Source organism: Panthera leo, chromosome A3 (assembly GCF_018350215.1).
Source record: "Panthera leo isolate Ple1 chromosome A3, P.leo_Ple1_pat1.1, whole genome shotgun sequence".
Taxonomy (NCBI): domain Eukaryota; kingdom Metazoa; phylum Chordata; class Mammalia; order Carnivora; family Felidae; genus Panthera; species Panthera leo.
Window position 1 is genome coordinate 30,152,253 of NC_056681.1, and position 24,019 is coordinate 30,176,271.

The 24,019-nt window shown below is 57.4% G+C and overlaps 2 protein-coding genes across 2 annotated transcripts; both read right to left on the bottom strand.

Annotated features, from left to right (window-relative positions):
• Positions 1-344: 344 nt before the first annotated feature.
• GFRA4 (GDNF family receptor alpha 4) lies at positions 345-4,884 on the bottom strand. The gene is made up of 6 exons (XM_042930160.1): positions 4,842-4,884; positions 2,611-2,956; positions 2,320-2,429; positions 2,092-2,226; positions 1,326-1,417; positions 345-1,193 (listed from the first exon to the last, which is right to left on the bottom strand). Exons 1-6 carry the CDS (start codon positions 4,882-4,884, stop codon positions 1,113-1,115), a joined length of 807 nt encoding a protein of 268 aa, XP_042786094.1. The 3' UTR covers positions 345-1,112.
• Positions 4,885-6,938: 2,054 nt separating this feature from the next.
• ADAM33 (ADAM metallopeptidase domain 33) lies at positions 6,939-23,541 on the bottom strand. The gene is made up of 22 exons (XM_042930315.1): positions 23,181-23,541; positions 22,625-23,083; positions 20,370-20,449; positions 18,011-18,087; positions 15,996-16,074; positions 15,732-15,808; positions 15,457-15,646; positions 15,171-15,236; positions 14,665-15,089; positions 14,494-14,578; positions 14,253-14,395; positions 13,532-13,709; positions 13,327-13,416; positions 12,895-13,090; positions 12,672-12,780; positions 12,380-12,578; positions 12,199-12,276; positions 12,011-12,119; positions 11,780-11,927; positions 10,363-10,454; positions 10,108-10,182; positions 6,939-9,852 (listed from the first exon to the last, which is right to left on the bottom strand). The coding sequence occupies exons 1-21, from the start codon at positions 23,539-23,541 to the stop codon at positions 10,145-10,147; spliced, it is 3,279 nt and encodes a 1,092-aa protein (XP_042786249.1). The 3' UTR covers positions 6,939-9,852; positions 10,108-10,144.
• Between the last annotated feature and the right edge of the window lie 478 nt (positions 23,542-24,019).

The following is a 24,019-nucleotide window of genomic DNA, read 5'->3' on the forward strand; positions in this document are numbered from 1 at the left end:
TGTGGCTTCATTTTCAAAATGGCACCAATGTCCCCAGGCACTGCCATCAAGTTCTGGGGAAGAAGAAGGGAGAGGATGCTAAAGGCTGAAGGGACCAGTCAACAAATCAGTTCCGTTTCAAGAGCTCCCCTGGAAGCCTCCTCACCTGTGGCTCCACTTATGGCCAGGACTGTGCCACATGACCACCTCCTAGCTGGGAAATGTAGTTTTCAGTATCTGAGTACGAGCAAAGAAGACAAGTCAACAGAAATTTCTGCCACTAGGATCTAATAGCTGATTCAGTTTGGCATCCATAGGTGAGCAAATGTAGTCCAGATTGTTTCTGAGGACATCTGAAGTCACAGACCAGCAGAGGCATACCCTGTGGCTGACCTTGGTCTCCAGGCTCCCAAGACAGATCACATGAAAGTAAGGCCAGTCTCAGTGCATGTGGTTTATTGAGTTTTGGATGTCATTCATAGTGCTAGGTTAAGCCATGGGGAAGATGGCTATACAACCAGTGCAATGCAGGGGACTGGATTCTCACTCCAGGTGGTGCCCACCAAGCAGCATATCATGGATGGGAAGAACTTTGCCAACATAAGTCATGCGGCATAGGTGGCTATCATGATGGGGGTGCCTCACTAGGACAGTGCCATGAAAGGCTGCAGTGTTAAAAGTTTTGCCTAAACGTCTGTTCAGATGTACTCCTTAGGGCACGTTATGTTTGAAGAAGCTAATGAAATCTCTTAGAATTCTGGGAATCTGGATGGTTTCTGACCTCTAGGTGATCTGGAGTCCCAGTGAGGCCTCAGCAACACAGGTGACCCCCCCCCATCCCTATCTTGTGGGAGAACCCAACTGTTCCAAGGTCAGTGGAGAAAGGGACCTATAACCAAGAAACCCACAAAAAGGGAAACCAGGGGCTTTGCATCAAGCCCTCAACCCACATCCCTCACTCTAGAGGACAGGCACACAGGGTGTGCAGACCTAAAAAGGGCAGTGGGCTGAGAGCACTGGGGCTAGCTCGGGAGGCACACCAGTCCAACTTCAGTGGGGCAGTAGGGTGCAGATGTGGCCCTGTACCCCAGGCAGGATAGAACAGTGATGTTGTCCAAGGTCTGCTGTCCTAGTCAGAGCAGGGGCTGGAGAGCCAGGACAGGGAGCATGGGGAGCAGGGAGCTCCCAACCAGGAGCCCATCTGTGGAGGACACCTTTGGGGTGCAAGGACAATGTGGACTTGAGGCAGAAGCTGGGTTCTGCTCTCTGCCTCCACCACCCCCCTCCCAGGCCATTCATGCCTCCATTTAGCCCCACCAGCTCACCATCCCCTCCCTTACACCTACTTGCAGGAGGCTATTCTCGGGGTCCTGGTGGACATCTAGCTGGTCCTGCAGGATTACTGGCCACCCACCATCAAAGGCCTGTATGGCACCATCTATGGAAGGAAGGGACCCAAGGTGGGCTTGGCTGGGAAACCCTAGCACAAGGCTCAGTTCCTCTGGGACAGAGACCTCTGGCATCCTGCAGTGGGATGGGTGGATAGGACGTCTGCAGAGACTGGCTTCTGGAATGGAAGGTGCATGACAAGGAATAACAAAATAGAGACACCTGTGCTAACAGTGCCTTGCAAACTGTCGTCCTCACAAAGGTGACAATTATCAGCCCCATATTATAGATGGGCACAAGAGGACAGGGGAGATAACTAACTCTAGGCTGGTAAGTGGCAGAATCGGACTTCACACTCAGGCCACCCAGTTATTCAGACCCAAAAGGCAAGATCATCAGTGGAGGCGTTGGCATTCCCGGGGTAGGGGGGAACCACCTCAGAAGTGGCAGAAGCAGGAATTTCTCTTCGTTTCATTACAGGAGCTCTGAAACTTGTTTTGACTGCCTCCTCCCTCCGGCCTGAAGTGTCACCAGCCTAGTCATCACTAAAATTCTACCTTCGTCTGTGACCTTGTCTTCGAGACAACTGGGCAAGGGTTTCTTCAGGGGCGAGTCAGCAGCATAGGGGTGTGCAGCTGCGTGGCTGCTGCAAAAGGCCTCCGTTTCCTCACCTCTAAACTTGGGAAGGGGCAAGTCTGCGCCGCCCCGCCCAGGGCCCCTCACCCAAGCAGCGGTTCCTGGTGAAGAGCCCCCGGAAGGCTTCGCACTCCTCACGCCGGTTTCCGCTGGCTCCGCAGTCGCACCAGGGCGCCACGCGCGCACTCGCGTTGTCCACGTAGTTGGGGGTGATGGCGGTGCCTGCGGGGACCCCGAAGACGGGGTAATCGGCCCACTCAGGCGCAGGCATCCCCGGGAGAGCCCCGCCCGCGCCCGGGTCCCCGCAGTGCGTACCTACGAGGCCCGCGAAGGCGCGCAGGCAGCGGGGGGCTTGGTCCTGCAGGCAGCCGTCGGGGGCGCTGGGGGCGGGAGCACAGGAGGCCTGGAAGGCCAGGAGGCGGGGCCTGCGCGGCGCGGCGGGAGGGCCGTGAGCGGGAGGCCCTGCCCTGCCCCGCCCAGTCTCCGCCCGGCTGCTCCCCACACCCCTCTCACACCTGCAGACCTGCCCCGCTCCCTCCCACACCCTGCCGGCACCCGGGACCCGGACCCGCCCGGCCGCCGTCTTATTCCACCTAGTGCCCGCACCTGCAGACCCGGCTGTGCTCGCAGGCGTCTAAGGGTGCGAGGCAGGAGGGCGGCGCCGGGCCGGGCCCCGAGAAGGCGCAGGCGGGCACGAAGGTCTGGCGCCTGCGCTCGGCGCACGCGGCGTTGACGCAGGAGCAGAAGAGCAGCGCGTGGGTGAGAGCTGGTGGCCCGCGGGCGAAGAAGCGGCGCAGGGCGCGGCGGCAGCGGGCCTGGGGGCAGCCCCCAGCCGCGGCCCGACCCAGGCACTGCGCCACGTACTCGGTGCGCAGCCGCTGGCACCGCGCATCAGCCGTGCAAGCCTCGGCCGCATCCAAGCATCGGTTCCGTCCGGCCGAACTCGGCGACCCTAGTGGAGGAGCGGGCAGCTGCTGTTCTCGCTGAGCCCTTATCAGTACACTTCACCTCCGCCCTCTGGCCACGCCTTCTGAAGATGCAGGGCGCTAGGAGCCCAAAGGGGCAGACTGTGGTTCGGAGGCGTGACCTCCTGGCACTGACTGGCCTTCTGCCGCGGGGATGGGCGGCGGTGGGCTCTGGGGAGTCCTGCAACACGTCAGGGATGGATGGGACGCACCAAGGCCTGGCTTTCCCCAGGCGCTGAGGCCCAGGTACCACTCCTTCCCCAGAATGGCCACACCCGTTCAAAGGGGTGTCCACCTGACAGTGGAAACAGAGCAAGGCTTCTGGACACTTGGCTAAAGGACATTTATCAGAAATGGCGCTGAAGGCAGAGGCTGCTCCTCTGACACTCTGGGACACCTGAGCTTTCTCCCTTTCCTCTACTCCTCCCTTCCCCAAGGAGAGCCTTGGAGTGAGTCTATAGGTGTCTGATGCTCCCTGCTTCCAGACCTTCTCATGCGCCTCCTTCTGTGCCTTACCGCGGGTGTCTCCCCGCCCCAATTCCCTTCTGATGCTCCCTTCTCGCCCATCTAACTAACCCCTGCTGGCCCGTGAGGGCTCTGGCTTTCCCCAGTCCCTCCACTCCCCACCAGCCAGGCAAAAGAGGGATTCCCTGAAAGGGCTCTGGTCCCTGGAAGGCCCACTTAGGCCTGGCTGCCAGAGTGTGGATTCCAGAGAAGTCCCTCTTGTCAGACCACAGAGCTGTCCTGAGCCTCAAGGCCATGACAAGTGGCACTCCGCTGGCCACCAAGCCAGGGTCTCGGAAGTCAGGACTTGGCAGCCCTTTCCCAGGACCCAGGTCACCAAAAGAACAGGCTACCCATGCCCCACGGGGCTCTCAGCCCCTGGGAGCCACTTCCGTCTAGGTAAAAGTTTTCCAGCCTGGCCCCACATCCATCTCGCTGGGTTTGTGGAGGGAGGGAGGTGGCCCTGGCCTCAGGTCTGGGAGCAGAGCCCCTATCTGGCACTGGCCTCCTCTTTCAGGATCCATGGATTGGATGGTGGGAGCCATGGTGATTCTTGCTGTGATTTCAGCACGTCTGCTCCACAGGTAGAAAGAACAGATCCCGAGGGCTTAGAATTAGTAAGTGGAGAGGGTAGACATGAGGCGGGGAGCCCTTCCTTCCTGTTTCCTTCCCTCCCCTTCCCTCCCCTTCCCTCATCTCCAGGATGCCAGGAGCAGCAGGCAAACTTTGCCCTCCTCTCCCAGCCAAGCCCCCTCACATCCCCAGGCCTCAGCCACACACAACAGCGCTTAGTGTCACCTAAGGTCTTGGTCTCCCTCTGCCAGTAGTACCCTTGCCTCATCGTTACCCTTAAAAAGCACACCTCAGCCCCAATATCTCATCTGCCCTTAAACCTTTGCCAGATTCCATTCTCCCCACCTCCCTCCACCTGGTAAAGTGACCCCTCCCTCCACAATGCCCCAGCTGGGGAAGGGAAGCCAAGCAGGTGGAACAGCAGATGCGTGGCACAGAGACCCTGAAGATGCAGGGCAAGGAATGAGTGTGAACCTCCAAGACTGCAGATGGAAGGAAGGGGTTGGGGAAAGGAAAGAGAGGTGGGAGAGGGGACCCAATAGGAAAAAGCAAGTGTCTGGGGCAGGAGTACAAAGACGGGACTTGGGGGCGGGTTGTGCTCCGCAGAGCCCAAAGGCAAGTGTTGCGCTGCGGCCACCAGGTATCCGCATGCACACCTCTTGCACAGGTCTCTTGTTGGTGCCCCTTCCTGCGGTTCTTTTTCCAGAATCACCCTCTTGCCCCCTCACTCTGTCCCTGAAGATTGGTCAGAGAGGCCAGGAGTTCAGGGGTCTGCGGGAGGAGGTGGCCACTTACCCAGAAGCAGCAGCAGCATCGCGGGTGCCAGGCAGAGGACCATGGCGGGCGGCGAACAGAGAGGATGGCTGGAAGCAGAGTCCTGGTGGAACAGGTGCCCCCTTCCCAGCCCTGCCTGAGCCCAGCTTGGTGGGAACCCAAGTGTCTGTGCCAGTGGGAATACTGCTGTGGGGAGGAGCCTTTGTGATGGGAATGACTCCCCGCCCCAGGCTGTGCCTTTGCGTAGGTCCCGGAGCCACTGAATAGAGCACCTGGATGTGCGCCTAAGTGGACCCTCCCCCCACCTCCGAGCAACACCCACACAGCACGCTAAGGGGACCTGGTCTCTCTCATGCCAAACTATTGTTTTTAATGTTTATTTATTTCTGAGAGACAGAGAGAGCTACGGGGGTGGGGTGGGGGGTTGGGGGGGGGGGGTGGGATGGGACAGAGGATCCAAAGCAGGCTCTGCACTGACAGCAGAGAGCCCAGTGTGGGGCTCAAACTCAGGAACTGCAAGATTGTGACCTGAACCAGTCAGATACCTAACCAACTGAGCCACCCAGGAGCCCGTAGTTTTAATTTTTTTAAAGTTTATTTATTTTTGAGAGAAGGAGAGAGCACGGACATGCGCCCAAGTGAGGGAGGGGCAGGGAGAGAGGGGACAGAGGAACCGAAGCAGGCTCTCCTCTGATAGCAGGGGCTTGAATTCACAAACCGGACTGTGAGATCATGACCTGAGCCTAAATCCCATGCTTAACTACTGAGCCACCCAAGCTCCCCTAACTCACTTTAGACTTGAAGAAAAGTTGCTAACAAAAATGTTAGTGTTCCCCTTATCTATACCCTTATCAGGATTGCTTTGGCTATTTGGGGTCTTTTGTGGTTCTGTACAAATTTTCAGATCATCTTTTCTATTTCTGTGAGAAATACCATTGGAATTTTGGTAGGGATTGCACTAATCTATAAATGGCTTTGGGTGGACACTTTAATAATTCCTCTGATTGATGAACACAGAATATCTTTCCATTTATTTGTGTCTTCTTCAACTTCCATCATGAAAGTCTTGTCGTTTTCATTGTGCAGTCCTCTTACCTCCTTGGTTAAATATATTCCGTAGTATTTTTTTTTTTTTTGGTGCAATTGAAAATGGGACTGTTTTATTTCTCTTAAGGATAATTTGTCAGTGAATAGAAACACACCTGATCTTTGTATGTTGATTTTGAATGTGGTAATACTGAATTCATTCATTAGTCCTAACAGTTTTTGGGTGGAATCTTTAGGATTTTCTATGTATAAAATTATGTCGGGGAGCCTGAGTGGCTCAGTTGATGAAGCCTCTGACTCTTGATTTCGGCTCAGGTCATGATCTCACAGTGGTGGGATGGAGCCCTGAGTTAGGCTCTGTGCTGACAGCATGGAGTTGGCTTGGGATTCTCTCTCTCATTCTCTCTCTCTCTCTCTCTCTCTCTCTCCCCGCCCCTCTCCTGCTCTCAAAATAAATACACTTTTAAAAATAAATAAAATAAAATCATGTTATCCGCAAACAAGGATAATTTTCTCCCTGTCTGATTTGGAGGCCTTTCATTCCTTTTTTTCTAAGTGCTCCCACTAGCATTTCCAGCACTATGCTTAATGAGAGTGGTTGGTGTTAAGTATCCTTATTTTGTTCCTGATCTTAGAGGGAAAGATTTCAACCAATCACCATTGAATATGATGTCATGTTAGGGTTTGTTATATCTGGCCTTTGTTATGTTGAGGTTTACTCCTCCTATACCCAATTTTCTGAGGGTTTTAATGAAAGGATGCCATACTTTTTTTTTTATTAAAAAAATTTTTTTTAATGTTTTTATTTATTTTTGAGACAGAGAAAGACAGAGCATGAGCAGGGGAGGGGCAGAGAGAGAGGGAGACACAGAATCCGAAGCAGGCTCCAGGCTCCGAGCTGTCAGCACAGAGCCTGACGCGGGGCTCGAACTCACACACCTCGAGATCATGACCTGAGCTGAAGTTGGACGCTCAACCGACTGAGCCACCCAGGCGCCCCAAAGGATGCCATACTTTGTCAAATGCTTATTCTGCATCTATTGAGATGATCATATGTTTTTTAATCTTTCTATTAATGTGGTATATCATACTTATTGATTTGCATATGTTAAACCATCCTTGCATCTCACGTGAGATAAAACCCACGTGATCATGGTATATGATCCTTTTAATGTGCTGTTGAATTCACTTCTTAAATATTTTGTTGAGAATTTCTGCATCTGTATTCATCAGGAATATTGCTTTGTAGTTTTCTTGTATGGTCCTTATCTGGCTTTGTTATCAGGACAATGCTGGTTTCCTAAAATGAATTTGGGAGTGTTTCCTTCTCTTTGAATTTTTTTGGGAGAGTTTGAAAGTGATTGGCATTAACTCTCCTTTAAATGTTTGGTAGAATTCATCAGTGAAATCATCTAGTCCTGAGCCAACTTCTTAACTTGGACCTTTATCCCACTGACTTTTAGCTCTCTTTGTATAAAAGATACTGTGGCTATAAATTTCCCTCAAAGTACCACTTTCATGGTAAATCCAGCTTTTGATCATTCAATTTTTATCATGCAGGTTTTTCTCCGTATCATGCAATTTTAGGCATTTTAAGACATGAAATATGAGTGGGAGTCCCATGGGGTCCAGACACCTCCCTGATGGATGAGAGTGTGGAGAGATGTATTAATGATGTTCTTTATTTTTTTGCATTTTATGATGGTTTGACATCTTGGTTGGCGGGGTGGAGCTTGGTGTTTGGGGGAGAGACTGCCCCTTCCTGGGCTGGCTAATTCCTAGAGTTAATGAAAATTTGCCTATGAATATCTTTCATGTGCAGACCAACCAATTCTGAGTCTATACCCACAAGCGCTGCCTTTTTTCTAGCTCTTACCAAGCCAGTATTTGCCCTGCCCTAAATCACCACAGGGCCAGGTACCTGACAATTAAAGACCATCCCTGTGCCCCATGCCTGGCCAATCCCGAGCCATGCTTTGCCCTTCCTAGGCTCTCCCCTCACTCCTGCTTCGGCCTCCTGGCCAAACCTCATGCTTCCCCATGTGATCCTGCATGGCATAGCATGATCCCTTCTCTTGGGAATTGTGTGTAATAAAAACTTCTTTCAGTGGCATTAACCTCTCCATGTCATTACTCAGGTCATCTTTATAAATCAGAATCCCATGGGTACAATTCAGACAGATGGCAGCTTTAGAAAACCATCTCATTCAACCTCTGGGGCTGCCTCTTCTCTGCTGCCAATGCAAGGAGTGGTTGGTTGGTTGCAAAAATTAGTCTTCATGCCCTCTGAAGCAGGATCCTGCTGCTCTGCCAGCAAGAGGTAGAGTTACTCTCCCTACCCCTGGAACCTGGGCCGGCCCTGTGACTTGCTTGGGCCAATAGGATGTTATGGAAGTAAAATGTGCCAGTCACAGAATCTTCCAGAGGCCTTACAAGCTTCCACTTACTTTCTGACAGGGCTGGGGCTAGGATGAGACAGGATCACTACTATGAATTTTTCCTTCTGCCTCAGGTTCCAACATGACTTGGCATGACACTGTTACTGATCTGATGTTCAGTTAAAATTTTGATATTTTGTTCATCATTGATATTTGGTTTTAATTTTGATCCTTTAAAAGATTGCATTAAGATCTTATTTATCTTGATTGCCTTTTTTGTGTGTGCTCAAGGTAAGTGCGTCACTTGCCTTACCCTAATCCTGGTCCTGCTCTTTAGAACCCTCCTTAGCTGTCACGTGAACAAGCTATGGGTACATAGTCTATTCGTCCTCATCACTCTATGCAATAGGTAGCCAAACCCAGAGGCAGAATTGCCCAACTGGCCAGAAGTTGACTGCAAACATATGAGCCCAAATGAACTACCAGCTGAGTTTAACCTAATTTACCAATTCACAGAATTGGTAATTTTAAGCTACTGTGTTTGGGGGTGGTTTTGTTATGCAGCAACAGCTGGCTGATACAGAAGATCACTCAGCAATTCTTTCATGAAGAATGGGGAGAGAATAAGTGACTTCTGAGAACTTCCAAGGGAGGCAGAATAGACAGGGCAAAGGGATCATTCAAGCTAGGCAACACTGTCCTATGCCCAGGTACATCTGGGTCCACAGCTGCCATCTGAGGCTCCACCCACCAGCCACCACCCCTTGGGACCCTCAGGGAGCCCCAATGGGGATGAATTTACATACAGAAAAGACTCACAGAAGCTTGAGGTCAGCATATCTTTCTTCTGACTTCTACTTTGGTATCCTTTTTAAAACAGCTCCCACTGTCCCCTCCCATGGAATGGAGGGAAGGCTGAGTAATGTCCAAAGTGAGAGGGCTACAGCAGAACCACACTCCTCCAAAACCTCAGGTGGAGGACCAATAACAGAGGTGAGGCTGAGGAAGCAGCTGGAGGACATGGCAGGAAAAGGGAGGGAGGAGGATCCCAAGGATTTTGTGGATTGTTTTGTTTTGTTTTGTTTTTGCAAGAGCCAAGCTCCAGGGAAGTAGACTCAATCTGAAATGTAGGGCCCCTGGAGCCCAGGCTTCTGGCCCAGCAGTCACTGGATTCTGCAGAGCTGGGTCTAGGTAAAATACATATGCAGAGACACCCAAGTTCCCTGGATAGAGACCTCTCCCAATGCCCAGAATGACCCAGCCTCCCCTGGTGACAGGACGTCAGTGACTACATGACCTTTGCTCCTTGGACTGATAGATTCTTGGGCTGGAATATATACCCTACCAGGATCCCCCCAGCCATAGGGAATGGGGCAGCATTGGGCATCTTCTGATAAGGCTCCGGGGTCCTGAAGTGGGTGGGGCAGAGCTCGACTCAGGGAAGAAACTTGCAGGCTGCAAAAGTGCAGGAAGTGTGATTCACTGGCTCTGCCCCTGGGAGACCAAGTTCTTGTGGTGGCTGTCAGCAGTCACCTGTCTGTAAGTATCCTCATCTCAGGAGCCCCTCTCTCACCAGAGACAGGATCTTGGCTTCTAGACTTGACCTGCTGCAAATGAAGAGGAGAGGTCACCCCTGAGGGCTGGGATCCCTTTTGCTCCCTCAGTGAGGACCGATGACCCAGAAAGAGATACAACTTCTCTCTCTCCCACCCTAGGGACTGCCAGCTTCTGGTCTCCATGACAGTAGCTTTTCCACAAGGTCACATCTCCTTTTGCATAATAACGCTCAAAAACCTCAGTAGGGGAGGGCAGATGAGGGACAACAGAGATGGGTGGGTAAGGTGGGGAGGGTCTCTACCTACCTTGGGGTTTCAGGCAAGGCAACAGGACAGATGCTTCTCAAGGTGGCTCTTGGGCTCTGGCAGAGTTCTTAAGGTCTGGAGCAATGGGTGGAGGACAAATGTTGTGACCACAGGCAGAAGTCTCTGGAGCAGGGTGGGGACAGGGGCCTCAAGGTAACTGGGAGATAAATGGAGGTGGGGGGGTCGTCTAGAAGGAGGCAGAAGGCAAGAGCCCATTCTCACCTCCCTCCCCATCTCCTACTGTGCTTCACTCACCCCAGAGTCCGGGCTCTTCAGTGGCTGCTGGGCCTGACTCCATGCTATGAACCCTCCCAGGGGGAGGGTCCCGGTGTGGGCCATCTTTGGGCCTAAGCAGCGGGATAAGAGGGCAGGAGGTCAGAACAGTGGTCCTGAGCAGGGGCGCACAGCCTGAGTTCTGCTTGAATGAGTCTCTACCCTTCTGCTCCATGTCACTCCCTCCAGGTCCCTTCCTGCTCCCTCCTGAGAGAGGCCCCTGGGCCCAGGCTCCTGCCTTCCCAGAATCACCGGCACTTCTCTCTAGCCCTGACATTTCTCCCAAGCTCTGCCATCACCCCAGCACCCTGGCACCACCCAGATATTGGCATCACTCAGGTTCCAAAGCGGGGTGGACTTCCTCCCCCAGGAGCAGCCATGCCTGCGCCCCTTGTCACTGGGTAGCCCTGCTGACCATTGCTGCCCTCAATGCCTCCAAGCCATGCTTGGCTGCTCATGCCCCATTGCCCAGCGCCTTGCCACTTCCTTTGCTATCTCTCTGAAACAGTCTCCGTCGTCCACAAGATTCTGCTTTAGTGCTGATATGCAGTTGTCCCCCACCCTGCCCCGTCTCTAGACCCCCTCATGCTGACACACCAAACTCTGACCACCTTGCTCCTCCCCCATTGACCTGCAATCACTGCTCATTGTGTCAAAGCCCGTCTCGGAACCTGGGACCTGGCTGGTGCCCTGCCCCTGTCTGGGATGCCCTCTGCCCCAATCTCTAGCCCAAACCCTGCCCCTTCTGGCAGCTTGCCCAGAGCACTCCCAAGTCCAGGGAGTGTCAGATGTGCCATGGGGTGCCTCCCTTGCCCAGCACCCCACTGAAGGGGCCAGCCCTAGGTCAACCATGCTTAGGTACTATGTGATTCTCCTCCCAGGTCATGGAGAACTGGGTTAGGGACAGGCCCTTGGCACAAGGGCAGCCAGTGCCAAAACTAACCAGCGGTAAGGAGCAAAAAGGGTGTGCTAGGTCCAGCATCGGGGGACTTTAAAGGTGTACAGAAAAGATTTAGGCAGAGGAAGTGGGAAAGGGGGCTGACAACTCATGAGAGGCTAGGAAGGTCTGGAAGGGCACAGTGGAGCAATAACTGCATTCTTAGCTGGCAGAACAATGGCAGTCTAGGATGAGGCAGCCCCCTGGTGGGAGAAACACAACGGGGGGGGGGGGGGCTGAACCACATTAACGGGGAGGGGAAGAGGGCCCCACAGGGGTCCACATCATTGGCTCCAAGGCTCCAACGGGAGGCCATTGTGGCCTCCTGCTCAGGGCTTCTTCCCACTTGCTTCTGCCCATCTCTCTGCTCCTGGGGGGAAGGTCTAAGGACCCCACCCCAGCTCCCCCAGGTCCAGCAGAGTTCTGCAGAGCAGCAACCACAGGAGTGGGCTCAGAGCCTACCCAGTGCATGCAGGACCCCTCCTTGAGCCGCAGAGGCATTGCTGGAGACGGGATCCCGGCTGTCGGTAGCAGCACCAGGCCAGACTGGCCCCGGGGAGCAGAGGCAGCAGAAAGCTAAGGATCACCACCAGCAGGAAGGCCTTGTGGTCTGTGGACAACAGGGTAAGCCTGCGTCCTCAGCACGTGCCCCGCCTCAGCCCCTCCCCACACCCCCTCCCTCCTTGGACACACTTTCAGGCTGTATAGGACCGCTGTCCACACTGCCACCAAACCCTGGCTTGTTGCAGGACGGCGGAGCCCAGCCCGGAGCACAGTGGCAGTTATGGTTACTGTTGCAAACCTACAGAGGGGAAGAGAGGAGGGCTCCGTGGGATCAGGAAGTCCAAGGCCACCCCCTCATCACCTTTCCGGCCACTCACTCCATGGCCATGGCAGGCTGTCAGGCATCGCTCCAGCTCCCAGAAGGTAGTGTTTTGGCAGCTCCCGTCCTGGCACACCTATGGGTGGTGTGTGCACCAGGCAGTGAGGGGGAGTGACGTTTTGGCCTACAGGACTCAAGCATTAGGGAAGGGTTTGGTGTGCAGGGCTCACAGGGCTCACCATTCTAGGGCCACACTGGGTGCCTGGCTCTACCAGGCCCACGTCATACAGGTCTAGCTGGACACCAGGCAGCAGGAAGACTCCCCTGCAGGTCACCTCGCTGCTGCCTAGTCCAACCGTGGAGTCCACCGGTACCGTGTGTGGTGCCAGTGGGCGCTGCTCCCCACCCAGGCACTGCAGCTTCCCACACTGTGCATCCCTGGGGACGAAAGTGGAGGGTGACCGCATGGCCAGAGCGTCCTTCTTGCCCCAGTGCACCACCCACTTCCCCTAACTCCGCCCCACTCCCCACCTCTGTGCACAAGGCACGAAGCCACCCTTGCGGTCCTGGCCACAGTTTCCGTGGGCGTCTCCTGCTGAGTTCACAGTCTGGAAACAGGCCTCCGGGGCTGGGCTGGAGCCTGAGGAAGCATGGGCGGACCGCACTGGCTTCAGTACCCACCCCCCCCATCTTCCCCTGCGTAGAAAACGGTGCATTCCCGAGGATGGGGCCAGCGGTACTCGGGTAGTCTCACCAGGCCCCCAGAGCTGCTGGCACTGCTGCTCCAGTGTAGGACACGCGCCATCCCGGCAGTAGCCCCGGCCGCTGGCGCAGGAAGAGCCGTCTAGTAGGAAAGTGTCTGGGGGGCAGTAGGGGGAGGTGCCCGTGCAGAACTCTGGGAGGTCACAGTCGCCAGCAGCTCGGCGGCACAGCACGCCAGCCGGCTTCAGCTACGCAGGGGACCAGGTGGAGGGAGGGCGGCCGAGGGACAGCGAGACAATGGACATTGAGAGATCCACGCCGATACAGAGGCTCAGAGGCTGGAGGGCCAGGTGAGGCCAGGCGGGCCCGCGCGCAGAGCAGAGCCAGCACCGGCAGGGGCACCAGAGGGCGCCAATCAGCCAAGACCAACAGCCGGCTCCCGAGCGCCCCCTAACCCTCACCCCGAGCCCCCCCACGCCCTCACCAGGCATCGCGCGCAGCAGTCCCCGCGTGTGCACTGGGCTCCCGCACGCAGCGAGCAGTTGTGGGCGAGGCAGCAGGCGTCCGGGCACTCCTGGAGCCGGAGAGAGGGTGTAGGACCAGATGAGGGCGCAGCGACCCAGACCCCGGGGGAGGGGGCGAGCGGGGCGCCAGCCTCGGCCCCCGGGGACCGGGAGCGCGGACCTGACCTGGCTGGAGCCGCAGTCACACTCCTCGCCGTCCTCCACGAGGCCGTTCCCGCAGCGCGCCCGAGGCACGAGGACCCTGGAGTCCGGCGCGTTGGAAAGACACGCACCGCCCCCCTTGCGGAAGAAGGCGCGCAGCTGGCGCCGGCTGCAGGGGCTGAATACGCGTGGGAACGGGTGCCTACAGGAGGGGAAGGACGTCGGGCGTGCGGGGACCGCCCCCCTCAATCCCCTGCTCGTCTCCGACCCCCTCCCGCCACTACTCCCTGTGCTTGGCCACACAGCCCCTGGATGCGCAGAAACCGCCTAAGCAGCAGGCAGCCGGGATCCTCCACACGCGGAGGCCAAAGAGGGCAAGTAAACTGTACATAGTCACACGGCGAGCCCGAGACGGGAGGGTGTCACGCCAGGACCAGGCAGCCCGGCACTCAAGGTCAAATCGCGACCTAGCGCCGTTACTCCCGGGGTTGGAGAATCCTTGCTAGGATGTTCTGAAAAGCTCCATACTTTTGAGAATTCACTTCTGCGTGTCCTCCCTTTAAGCCTCATAAAGAAGTCTCGGGGTGGGTGCTATGACCACTATCTCTATTTTACGGAAGAGGAAATCGAGGGATAACCATTTCTCCCAAAGAAAGGCAGCTGAGGAAGGTCCCCTGGTCTAGCGGAGCCTCCCCCGGAACTCCTGCCGCCCCCCCCCCCCCCCCCCCGACCTCGGCGTCTGTACCCGGTGGCCGCGGCCATGACGCAGCCGCCTTGCTCAGCCGCCGCCTCCACGCAGCAGCCGTCAGGGTCGTGGCTGAGGCCAAGGCTGTGACCTATCTCGTGGGCCATGGTGGCTGCTGCGCCAATGGGAAGCTCTGAGTGATCCTGGGAGGGCGTAGGGACGGTCACTGCGTCACTGGGGGCTGCGGGGATGCCTCCTACCCTGTCCCTCTCCGCCCCCTCCTGTCCCGGGTGGAGCTCACCGTGCTCACGCCTCCCGAACTCTCAGCGCGACACATGCCCTCGATGGGCGCCAGGCCCACAGTGGCGCCCTGGAAGGCGCGGCCCCTGAAGGCAGAACGCAGCGTGACCCGGTGGGGCCAGGATTCTGGGCTGCCCAGACGGGGACCCACGTGGGCGTAGGAGAGACCCACGTGAGCAGCTGCGTGGAGTCGTGTGGCCACCGTGCCCACAGCCCTCGGCGCCACTGCAGGAAGGCCCAGAGCGTGGCATTCGCGTCTGACGTGATACGGCTCCGGTCTTGCTCTGTCCACACTTCCAGGCCAGTCAGTGCCACCTGAATATCCAGAGTCCTGAGAATCTGTGGACGGGACCAGGCTGAGCTGGGGGACAAGATGTGCCACAGTGCCTGTGCTCTTCCCGGGGGGCGCCCTCTCCTCTCTGCTCCATACTCTGTGCTCCTCTCCAACCCTGCCACCTCCTGCCAGGACTTGCCAGCCCATGTCGCAGTCACCCCCATTAGGACTCTCTTCCCGCCAACCCCAACCTGGTCTACGTAGTTGGCCACCTCCAGGAGTCGCTGTTTGGTGTGGTTCAAGTTCCTGTGCTGGGTCAAGAACTGGAAAGACATACAGAAGAGTTCCTGGCAGGCTGAGCTGGCCCCATCCCACCCCACCACCCCCCTGGGGCCTCTGCTCACCAGTGTGTGGTCAGCCACTATGTACAGCTCCAAGAACCTCGGGCTCCTGCGGACCTCCCTCCTCTCCTGGGAAGAGGCAATGGTGACCCTGAGTGGCAGGCTGCCAACCCCAATTCCCAGGAAGCACAAAGTTAACTTTAAAAATTGCTGGACCTTGTTTCTTCAGCCTCCAAATAAAAATATCAGGACAGGAGGCCCTGAACTGGGGCTGTGTATTCCTGTCTTTTCCGATTTGCAGGGCTATGGATACTCCATTTCCACTCCCACCCCTCTCTGTGCCCCTGACCTTGATCTGGGTGGCACGAGAAAGGCTGGCCATGTCCCCTTTGCTCCTGGCATCCCTGTGGCCGCAGGCCCCTTTCCAGCTGAGCAGCTGCCTTGTTGGGAACATCTTGTGAGTGATGAAGTCCTCGGAGTCTCCAGCTGACCGTGGATGCACATAATAACTGACATTGCTGCCCAGTGTGATCAGGCCCCTAGAGTTCGGAAGAGTGCAGAGGAGGGTGTGAGGGGACTCTTTCCCCAGTCCCAGGCCCAGCCCCCTCCCCCAGAACTCCTCACCTCATCCCAGAGCAGGTGCTGAAGACTACCCAGGAGTCAGGGAAGCCCCTCACACGTCCATGGTAATGGCAGTGGTCCTGGAGAGCAAGGGACCCAGCCCCAAATCTCAGCCGGTGCTGAACTGGGAGGGGCTGGGGGGGGGCTGGCTCCAGCCTCTCTTTAAAAAGAGGAGGCGAATGGGAAAGGAATGGTGGAGAGGTCCTCAGGGAGTGCACCCCCCCAGCATCCCTTACCCTGTCCTCAGAGCTCATGGAAGTATCTCACCGTGTGGTCGGGGACCAGCACCACTGGCTGCCCATCTGGGGTATAGTGGGTTTCTGTGTATCCCGGGGCCAGCAGCCTGCTGGGAGGGGGTGTTATAAGGGTCACCTAATTCAGCCAGGCCTCCTCCAGGATGCCCTCCAGCCTTCCTCCCTGAATGCTAATTGAGCAGCTCCATGAGTGAGGCATAGGGCTAGCCCTGGAGAAGCACCCAAATGTATCTGAGGGAAGGGACAGGAGCGACTGTGTGCTGCTCAGCTCAGAAAAACCTTGGGCTGGAGGAAGAAAGGTGGGGGGGGGGGGGGATGCAGGGAGGAGCCTTGGTGAGGGCTGAGGTGTGGGAAGTGGGTGTGTGGGAAGCAGCAGGGAGGAGCAGGAATGGAGAAACAGTTTGTGGTCCCTGTGGAGTCTATGGTGGGCAGCTCCTTCCACAGGTTTGGGGAGGGGCAGGAGGGAGGATTCAGGAGACATTGATGAGGAGGTGGGGCCTGGAGCCAAGGAAGGGCAGTAAACTCCCTGGGTGGCCCTGCCCGATGCCCAGCCTTGTCAGGCCTCTGTTCTCTGGCTCCCAGACCCCACGTTTCTCCCCAGCTGTCCTTCAGTGATGCTCACCCCATGCTTCCAGAGAAAAGAGAATCCCCACCTGTCCACAGCTGCTCCTGCCTGCCCACCTGGGCAGGGAGCCCCATCCCCATCTTCTTCAGACCCCACTCCATTAACGATCTCACCTTCCTTCTCCATCTTTCCGGGGTCCTTCCCACCAAGGTGGATCAACTGTGAGCTAATGTCTCTTCCGTAAAGAAAATTCTCCATCCCCACCTCGCCTTGACCTCTTTACTGCCAGACCACTCCAAAGACCTGTGGCGCCTGCTTCTCCACCTCCTAGTCTTTCCTCCACCTTCTCCAGCTTTGCCCTCCCTGACTCCACGCACAGACTCAACCCAAAGAGTAGGTGCTGTGGTCACCCCCTCTCATGTGTGGGGACGTTGAACCTCAGAGGAACTATGGTTCTGTGTGGTGGAACTAGATCCTGTTCCCGGTCCATCTGGCTCCATGGGGGAGAAGCCAACATGTGTAGAGTGCTTGGAACAGTGTCTTCAATGAAGCGAGCCCTCGACAAATGATGGCTGTTGATAATTCCATCTGGATGGTTTCCAGACCCCACGCTCCATCGTGGACACCCACCCCACCCAGCCCCACACTGCCTACTCATTCACCAGCTCAGAATCTTTGACTTTGCAGACAGCCTTACAATGGCCTCTGTGGGGCCGCCTGCGGGGCTCAGTTGGTTGAGCTTCTGAGTCTTGATTTCAGCTCAGGTTGTGATCCCAGGGTCGTGGGATCCAGCCCCACATTGGGCTCCACACTGAGCATGGAGCTTGCTTGAGATTCTCTCCCTCCCGCTCCCTCTGCCCCTCTTCCCTGCTTTCTCTCTCTCTCTCTCTCTGCCCCCCCCCCACTCTCGCGCGCGCTCTCGCTCTCACTCTCACTCTAATTAAAAAAAAAAAAAAAGGCCTCTGTGATCTGGCTTTACTGGGACTCCCCAAATTCATTTCCCTTCCTTCCTACCTTCCCTGTAGATGGAGACCCTCCAGGCAGGCCAGACAAATCCCTGCCTCCTGAAGGAGTCTTGACCTACAATGGCCACACCTCACCTCAGCCCCGAGCACCTGCCCATCTTTGGAATCCATTTTGGATTCTCTTTGGACTCAGCACACCCTGTGAGCACCCACTAGGTGATGCTCATTCATTTCTGGCAGGAAGCTAACGAGATAATCCTGGGGCTGGAATGAAGGATGTGCCCCACAGCAGGGCTGACCCAGGCTTAGCAGTCTACTTCAGCCTTGAGGGAGCCAGTCGTGGGCTGGCAGGACAATTCCTGTACCTCTTCCTCTGGAGCCCTCGCCCCATCCAGCCTGCCTTAGGGGTTCCCCTCCATCCCTGCCCCCAGCACTGATCCCCTCCAGAGAGCGGGAGCTGCTCTCGGCTCCCGGCCCCCTCCCCTGCCTGGTACTCACTGGTTCTTCTCCAGCTCGAGCAGGAGCTGCTGCCCTTCAGCCTCCAAGGCCACCAGCCCCATGTCTAGCTTCGAGACCTGGTCAAGAAGGAGAGTAGGGCTGAGGGAGCAGGTGGGATGTGGAGCTGGCTGGCGAAGGAGAGCACAGGGGGCAGGGGGCAGCAGGCTCCCCACTGGTCATGGTAGGTGTGGATGGATGTGGGGGTGAGAACATGCGGGCAAATATGTTCCCAAACTCGGGATGGTTTTGGTTCTGACAACAGCCATTGGACATAGCCTGCTAGGGGCACACCTCATCCTCCAGAGGGATGAAACGAGGGGTCCCAGGAAGGTACCCTGACTTGCCCAAGGCTACTGGACTCTTCCTCTGGCCCTCCCTCCTTTGTCACAGCCGGAAGGCTTCCTCGAAGTGGGGAGGACAATGGGGTCCTGAAGACATTGGCTGGGGGAGCATTAGGTAGCCAGGCTCAGGCCTCCTTACGGCCTCGTTTCTTGCTGCTCCCCACTCCCTGTAGAATTCAGACTTTATCCCTCCTCCTTCAATTCTGACAAACTGAAAATTCCCCTAGCCTTCCGAAGGCCTGCCCCACACCTGCTTTGCTGAGACCATAAAGTAAACCCTGACCCCCTACCTCAGGCCAAGAGAAAAAACATCTCAGCTAGATGTCACGGGGGCTGGCCTGGGCCAGCCCGCAGCCTCTCCTTCTCGCTAGCCTGTTTGCCTCTCCCACCCTGTGGAAATACCCCATCTGCCGGCCCCTCTGCCTTGTCCACTCTGCCTGGCTGGGGGCCCAGAGTTGGAACCAGCCCAGGAGCATCCTGGAGAGCTGCTGTGTCTTTGGAATGCTGGCCCTCACCCTTCCCTGCACCATGCACTGGGCTGGGCCCCGGGCCAAGGGGCTCAGATTCTTGTGGGGGCCCTTTCTCTGCAGGTGGGAGGCAGACAACCCTGCAACCCCAGCCAAGAGCCCCCCACCCCAAGGCCCCAAGCATGAGCTCACATGGCTGGAATGTCACTTACTTTATTGGAGAAAGGTTTGTACCCAGCGCAGGCAGCAGCCCCAGATGGAAAGCCTCCTCCTACCTCACCCCCACCCTGGGCTCCCTTCTCTTTGTCCTTCTGCTGTTTTTCCTTGCTTTTTGCCCTCCTGGTGACCCTGCTCCTCACTACACACCCCATCCCTAACCTGAAATGTGGGTATTTCCTGCCTCTTGGACAGGATTCCCTGCCTCATCTCTGTCTGCTGGCCTCAGCTTGGCAGGCTTCCCGGCGGTGGGGGGGCGGGGGGGGGGAGTAGGGGCGAGGCAGGGGAAAGCAAGGTCCTCTGAGATGCCCTTCCTTGTCACAGCCTAGGCTGGACTGGCAGGGAGGTGCCCAGCATGTGCCCAGCCTTGCCCTCTGCCAGTGATGTCCAGGACAACTAACTCAAAGCCCGGGTCAGCACCATGCTTGAATGGGGGCCCCTGAGGGTCTGGGGGACCCAGTAGGGCCCTAGGTTAAAAGCTCCTGGGCCTGTGGGGGCCTTCCAGCCTTCACGACAGTGCTCTACTGCCTTCCTTGCTGTCTTGGACAGTGGTTTGTCACCTTTTACCTGAAAATTCAGGATGAAGAGGCCTCTCTAAAATTGGGGGACATTGGCCAATGGTTAGAAGTCTTTCAGACCTTAGTGGATATCAGGCTTCTGGGCTAAAGAGCTGTGTGACCTTGGGTACTTTCTCCAACTTCTCTGGGCTTCAGTTTGCCCCTCTGTGATATGGGGATTCTAAGGGCACTGGCCTCCTGATTTGTAGCAAAGCTGTGTGGCACATACAGACAGGAGCATGGTTATTCTGGAAGTGTGTGATGGGTGGGTGTTGGCAGCAAGTGGGACAGAGCATCCTGGAGAAGCAAAATCAGGCAGGCCTGCCCTAGGAGGGTGACCAGTGCCCCCTGGCCAGAAGTGGATTCTGCACGAGCCAGGGAGGCTGAAGTGTTACTGGAGGAGACAGCAATGTGTCCACAGGGTAACACGTTCTGGTAAACTTTGCAAAAGGAAGATATTTTGGTGTTTGCATAAAGAGGTCCCTGAAAAGTTTCAGGGCTCACAAATTCTGGCCCTATCTCTGCCTGGTGGGGAGGATAATTCCCCTGGATAATTCTGGGAGGAAGGGAGAAGAGGACGGTGGGGCAGGAAGCCTGAAAATGACTTCCATGCGTGCAGGCTCTTGTGATCTCATGTGTCTCCCCACCCCCACCTGCCAAACCTCCGGAAAGGGGCCTAAAAGACCCCAGCCAAACTGCCACGCTAAACTTTGAAGACGGGGAAAGGGGCTGGGAGACCCCGGGCCCCCCGCAAAGGGAAGGACGACCTGGCACTGACCGGCTCCTCCAGGGTGACCGTGCGCCGGGGTCGTCCATCCAGGACCCAGTGCAGGGTGACTGGCTCTCCAGGGTTGTCTCCTGGGGTGAAGACAGAGTAAAAGCTGAGGGGGAAGTCTGAGGAACATAGAGGAGTAGGGCACGACAGAGGGATGAGGTGATAGGACATCAGCAAAGAGGAACAGGAGACTCCACCTTCATTATTCAGAGGTGTAGCCTGGAGGAGGGTGGCCGCTCCTGCTCCTCGGGCATCCTTGGAACTGAGGAGCCACCAGGGAGGTGGCAGAACAGAGACAGAGGAGCCTGGGAAGGATAGCTCAGCTGGGGAAGCCAGAGGCCCCACTGATCTGGGGGAGGCTTGGGAGTCAGAGATCACAAGAGACCAAGCCCCCCGTGCAGAGGAGAAGGAAGAGGGAGGCAGCCTCGGGTATTTTTAGTCTGGGCAGCAGATGCCTTTGGAGTGAGAGATCTGTGAAGAGAGGGTGACTGTGTCTCCTCCACCATCTGAGAAAAACAACAGCCACATGTCTTGGGCGGCCCACCTTGCCCAGACAGCTCCCTTGGGGGCTTCATGCTGGAAGCAGGACTTCCAGGGACCCTAGCTTGGAAGCCCCTTTCTTGGATCTTGGAGGTGGGGAGGACCCGGGGGGGGGGGGGGGGGGGGGGAGAGAGCCTGAGTGCTCCCAGGCCGGGTGCGCTTTAAGGGGGCCCTGGAGGAATACCAGAGCCAAGCATTACTCAGAAGGCTCTGGAATGCTCCCCTGGAATGCTCCCAGCCCCCCACCCCACAGTGGGTTCCAGCAACCCTCACTACCCCCGCCCAGCTGCCCAGCAGAGCCAGGCCCCAGGCAGCCCAGAGCCTGTAGGCAGCCCTCCCTGCCCTCTGACACAATCCCTGGGGAGGCAAGCCCAGCTCCCAGGACTGACAGTTCCCCAGCACCCAGCCTGCCCCAACCCCACGCTGAGATGGCAGACGGTGGAAGTGGCTCAGCTCTTGCCAGGCCACCCCAAGTCCTTTCTCCTCCTCCATCTTCTCCCCCAGACCCCAGCATCAAAGACCTGGAATAGCAGCAGTTCTAGGAATCCCCTTCCCCCAGGAAGCCCTCCCTGATTGGATGAGTGGGCTGCCATGGTTGGGCAGGGCGGGGCGGCGGGGAGGGGGGTGGGGAGGGATCTGAGGGCTTCTGGGAGGAGGGGTAAGCAGGGTAGGGAAGGGGTGTCTCCCAGCCCAGAGAGGACTTAACTGGGTGTGGAAAAGTACTTCTTGCTGGCCCTAAGCCTCCTCAGTACAGAGGGGAGGGTGTGCCTTTGTGAGGAGGGAGAGGGAGGCGCAGACAGAGCTGTGGTGAGGAGGATTAGGGCGGGAGCTGAACGGGGGAGCCAGTGTGGTGTCGGGGAGCACGAAGCCTCTCTCCACTCCTCCCAGGGGTCCTATCACCCTCTCCTGACCCCATGCTGAGGAGGAGGGAGCAGCCATCCTCAAAGGCATAAGGGCTATCATCCGCCCCCTCCTGGCCCCAGAACAGAAGAGGACCCCATCCCTACAGGTGCTCCCCACAGTGCTCTGGAACCCAGCACTCCCAGGCCACCCAGCCCAGCCCAGCCCAGCCCTTCCTGCCTCCCCCCTGGTGTCCTCCCAGGCAGGTGGCGGGGCACTTCACATCCAGGACCCCAACAATTCTCCTACCCACCAGGGTTGCTGAGGTTACTTCCCAGGGTCCAGCCTGTCCGGAGCACCCTTCGTTATCTCACCAAACAAGGCGACAATATCAACAACACACACACACACACACACACACTGCCCCAAGGCCCTGGGGTGTGGGGTGAGCATGGGGGCCAGACTGACTGTGGAGGCCACAGCTGGCCCCCTAGTCGGAGAGCACAGCAGGGACTCTGGGGAACAGTGGGCTGGCCTTAAGGGATGGAGGTGCAGGAAAAAGTCCACACTGGTGGGTGGGGTCTGGGGGTGGTCAGAGCAGAGAATCCTAGAAGAGGGGTCTGGGGACTTGGGCAGCTGCTTAGAGGAGACGCTCCCCACCCCCTCCAACCATCACCACCACTGCTTTGCCATTGGCACTGTGTCAGTCTGGACTCCAAGCCAGCCCAAGTACAGCAGACAGTCCCTGGGCAGGTCCAACGGTGCCAAAGCCTGGGCAAGCCCTGTTCTCCTGGCCACCGTGGGTGGGGGGAGGGCAGTTCAGGCCCTCCATCCCCTGACAGTGACCTGGCCTGCCCCGCCGGGCACATCCCACTCACCTTGAAACGCCTCGGTCCCCGACACCTGCAAAGGTAGCCACAGTAGCAGCAGCAGCAGCGACGCCTGCGACCCTCGAGCTCTCAGAGACCCCCGGCCCATAGCTGTGAGTGCCTCGGTGTCCACGCTGCGGCTCCCGGCTCCCGGCTCCGCCCCGGCTGGATCCGGGCCGACCCACGGCCAGAGCGGCCGGCCCACCGCCTCCCGACCCTCCCGCGCCACCCCGCACGGAGCCCCGAAGCCCATCCGCCGCACCCTGGCAGCGGGCCGGACCTCGTGCGCCCTCGGGGAGCCGGAGCCGCCGTCTAAGGGCGGGAGCAGGGCCGGCGGAATCCGTGCGGCCCCACGGGGGACCTTCCCGCGCCAACCAGCGGGGGTGGGTCTCTGCGCCCTCTCCTCGCGGGGGCGGAGCGGGGTGGAGTGGGGATGGGGCGGGGCCCCTCGGAAGGGCCTTTGAGGACCTTTGGGGTGGGGGGAGAGAGACCAGGGCTGGGGGCCACCTGTTGCCCCTTGGGTCTGCGCAGGGAGCGCCCCCCTCTGGGGTCTCCTGGGGCGGACCTCTGTCCCCGCCTGGCCACCAGTCCTGCCCAGACGCGCCCTGGCCAGAATCCCGCGGAAGTGCCCCTAGGAGAAGGGAGGCCGGGCGACCGCGACTGGCAGGTGTGGAGCTCGTCTGGACCGGCTCGGAGCTCGCCTGCTTCTCCATCGCGGTGGCCGCCAGCCCCTGTCCCCGCGGCGCGCCGTGGTGGTCCAGCCGCAGTCCCGGGGACTTAATGCCCCCGCAAAGGCGAGGCGGCCGACAGGCTCGCGGCTGAGGGCCGGGGCAGCCCTTGTCCCTGGTGGTGGCCAGAGGGAACAGTTGCACAAAGCCACGGAGGTCCAGACGTGGGGGGTTCCTTTTGGCTTTGGTAACATCCATTTCTTCTTTTGAAGATTTGCGTGCTGAGTAGTAAATTCGGAGGAGTAAATGCAGCGGTTCGGTTAGGAAGAGTTCCAGCTTCAGTTTCCATCGCGCCCCCCCCCCCCCCAAGAGTTCCCCTGTGCCTCTCCCCAGTCACTCTCTCCCTCTCCCATCCCCAGGCAGCCAGGGATAGGCTTTGAGCCTACAGATTAGTTTCGCCTCTTCCAGAACGTCATATAAATGTTATCCTAAAGCATGTGCTCTTCTGTGTCTGGCTTCCTTCCCTCTATGTTTTTGAGATTCGTTTACGTTGCTTCGTGATCAGTAATTTGTTCTTTGGTAGGTGCCAAGTGTGTTCCACGGTCGAGGGGAGCGCGGTGGCTCCGTGTTCTCCAGTTAGGCATGTGGGTTCTCCTGCTCCAGTGCGAGACTCTTCTAAACACAGCTGCTACAAAATCGCTGTGAAGTCTTTGTGTGGACATATGTTTTCATTTCT

Excerpts from the sequence above, each read along its gene's own strand:
- GFRA4 (XM_042930160.1), bottom strand. The coding sequence starts at position 4,884 with ATGGTCCTCTGCCTGGCACCCGCGATGCTGCTGCTGCTTCTGG. Across the intron at positions 2,227-2,319 it reads CGCCTTCGCGGGCCTCGTAG|GCACCGCCATCACCCCCAAC; the intron begins GTACGCACTGCG and ends GGGTCCCCGCAG. Across the intron at positions 1,194-1,325 it reads CCGAGAATAGCCTCCTGCAA|GTGTCCTCCACAGATGGGCT; the intron begins GTAGGTGTAAGG and ends TGCACCCCAAAG.
- ADAM33 (XM_042930315.1), bottom strand. The coding sequence starts at position 23,541 with ATGGATGTTACCAAAGCCAAAAGGAACCCCCCACGTCTGGACCTCCGT. Across the intron at positions 16,075-18,010 it reads CTCGAGCTGGAGAAGAACCA|CAGGCTGCTGGCCCCGGGAT; the intron begins GTGAGTACCAGG and ends ACCCCCTCCCAG. Across the intron at positions 12,120-12,198 it reads CAGCCTGCCATGGCCATGGA|GTTTGCAACAGTAACCATAA; the intron begins GTGAGTGGCCGG and ends TCCCCTCTGTAG.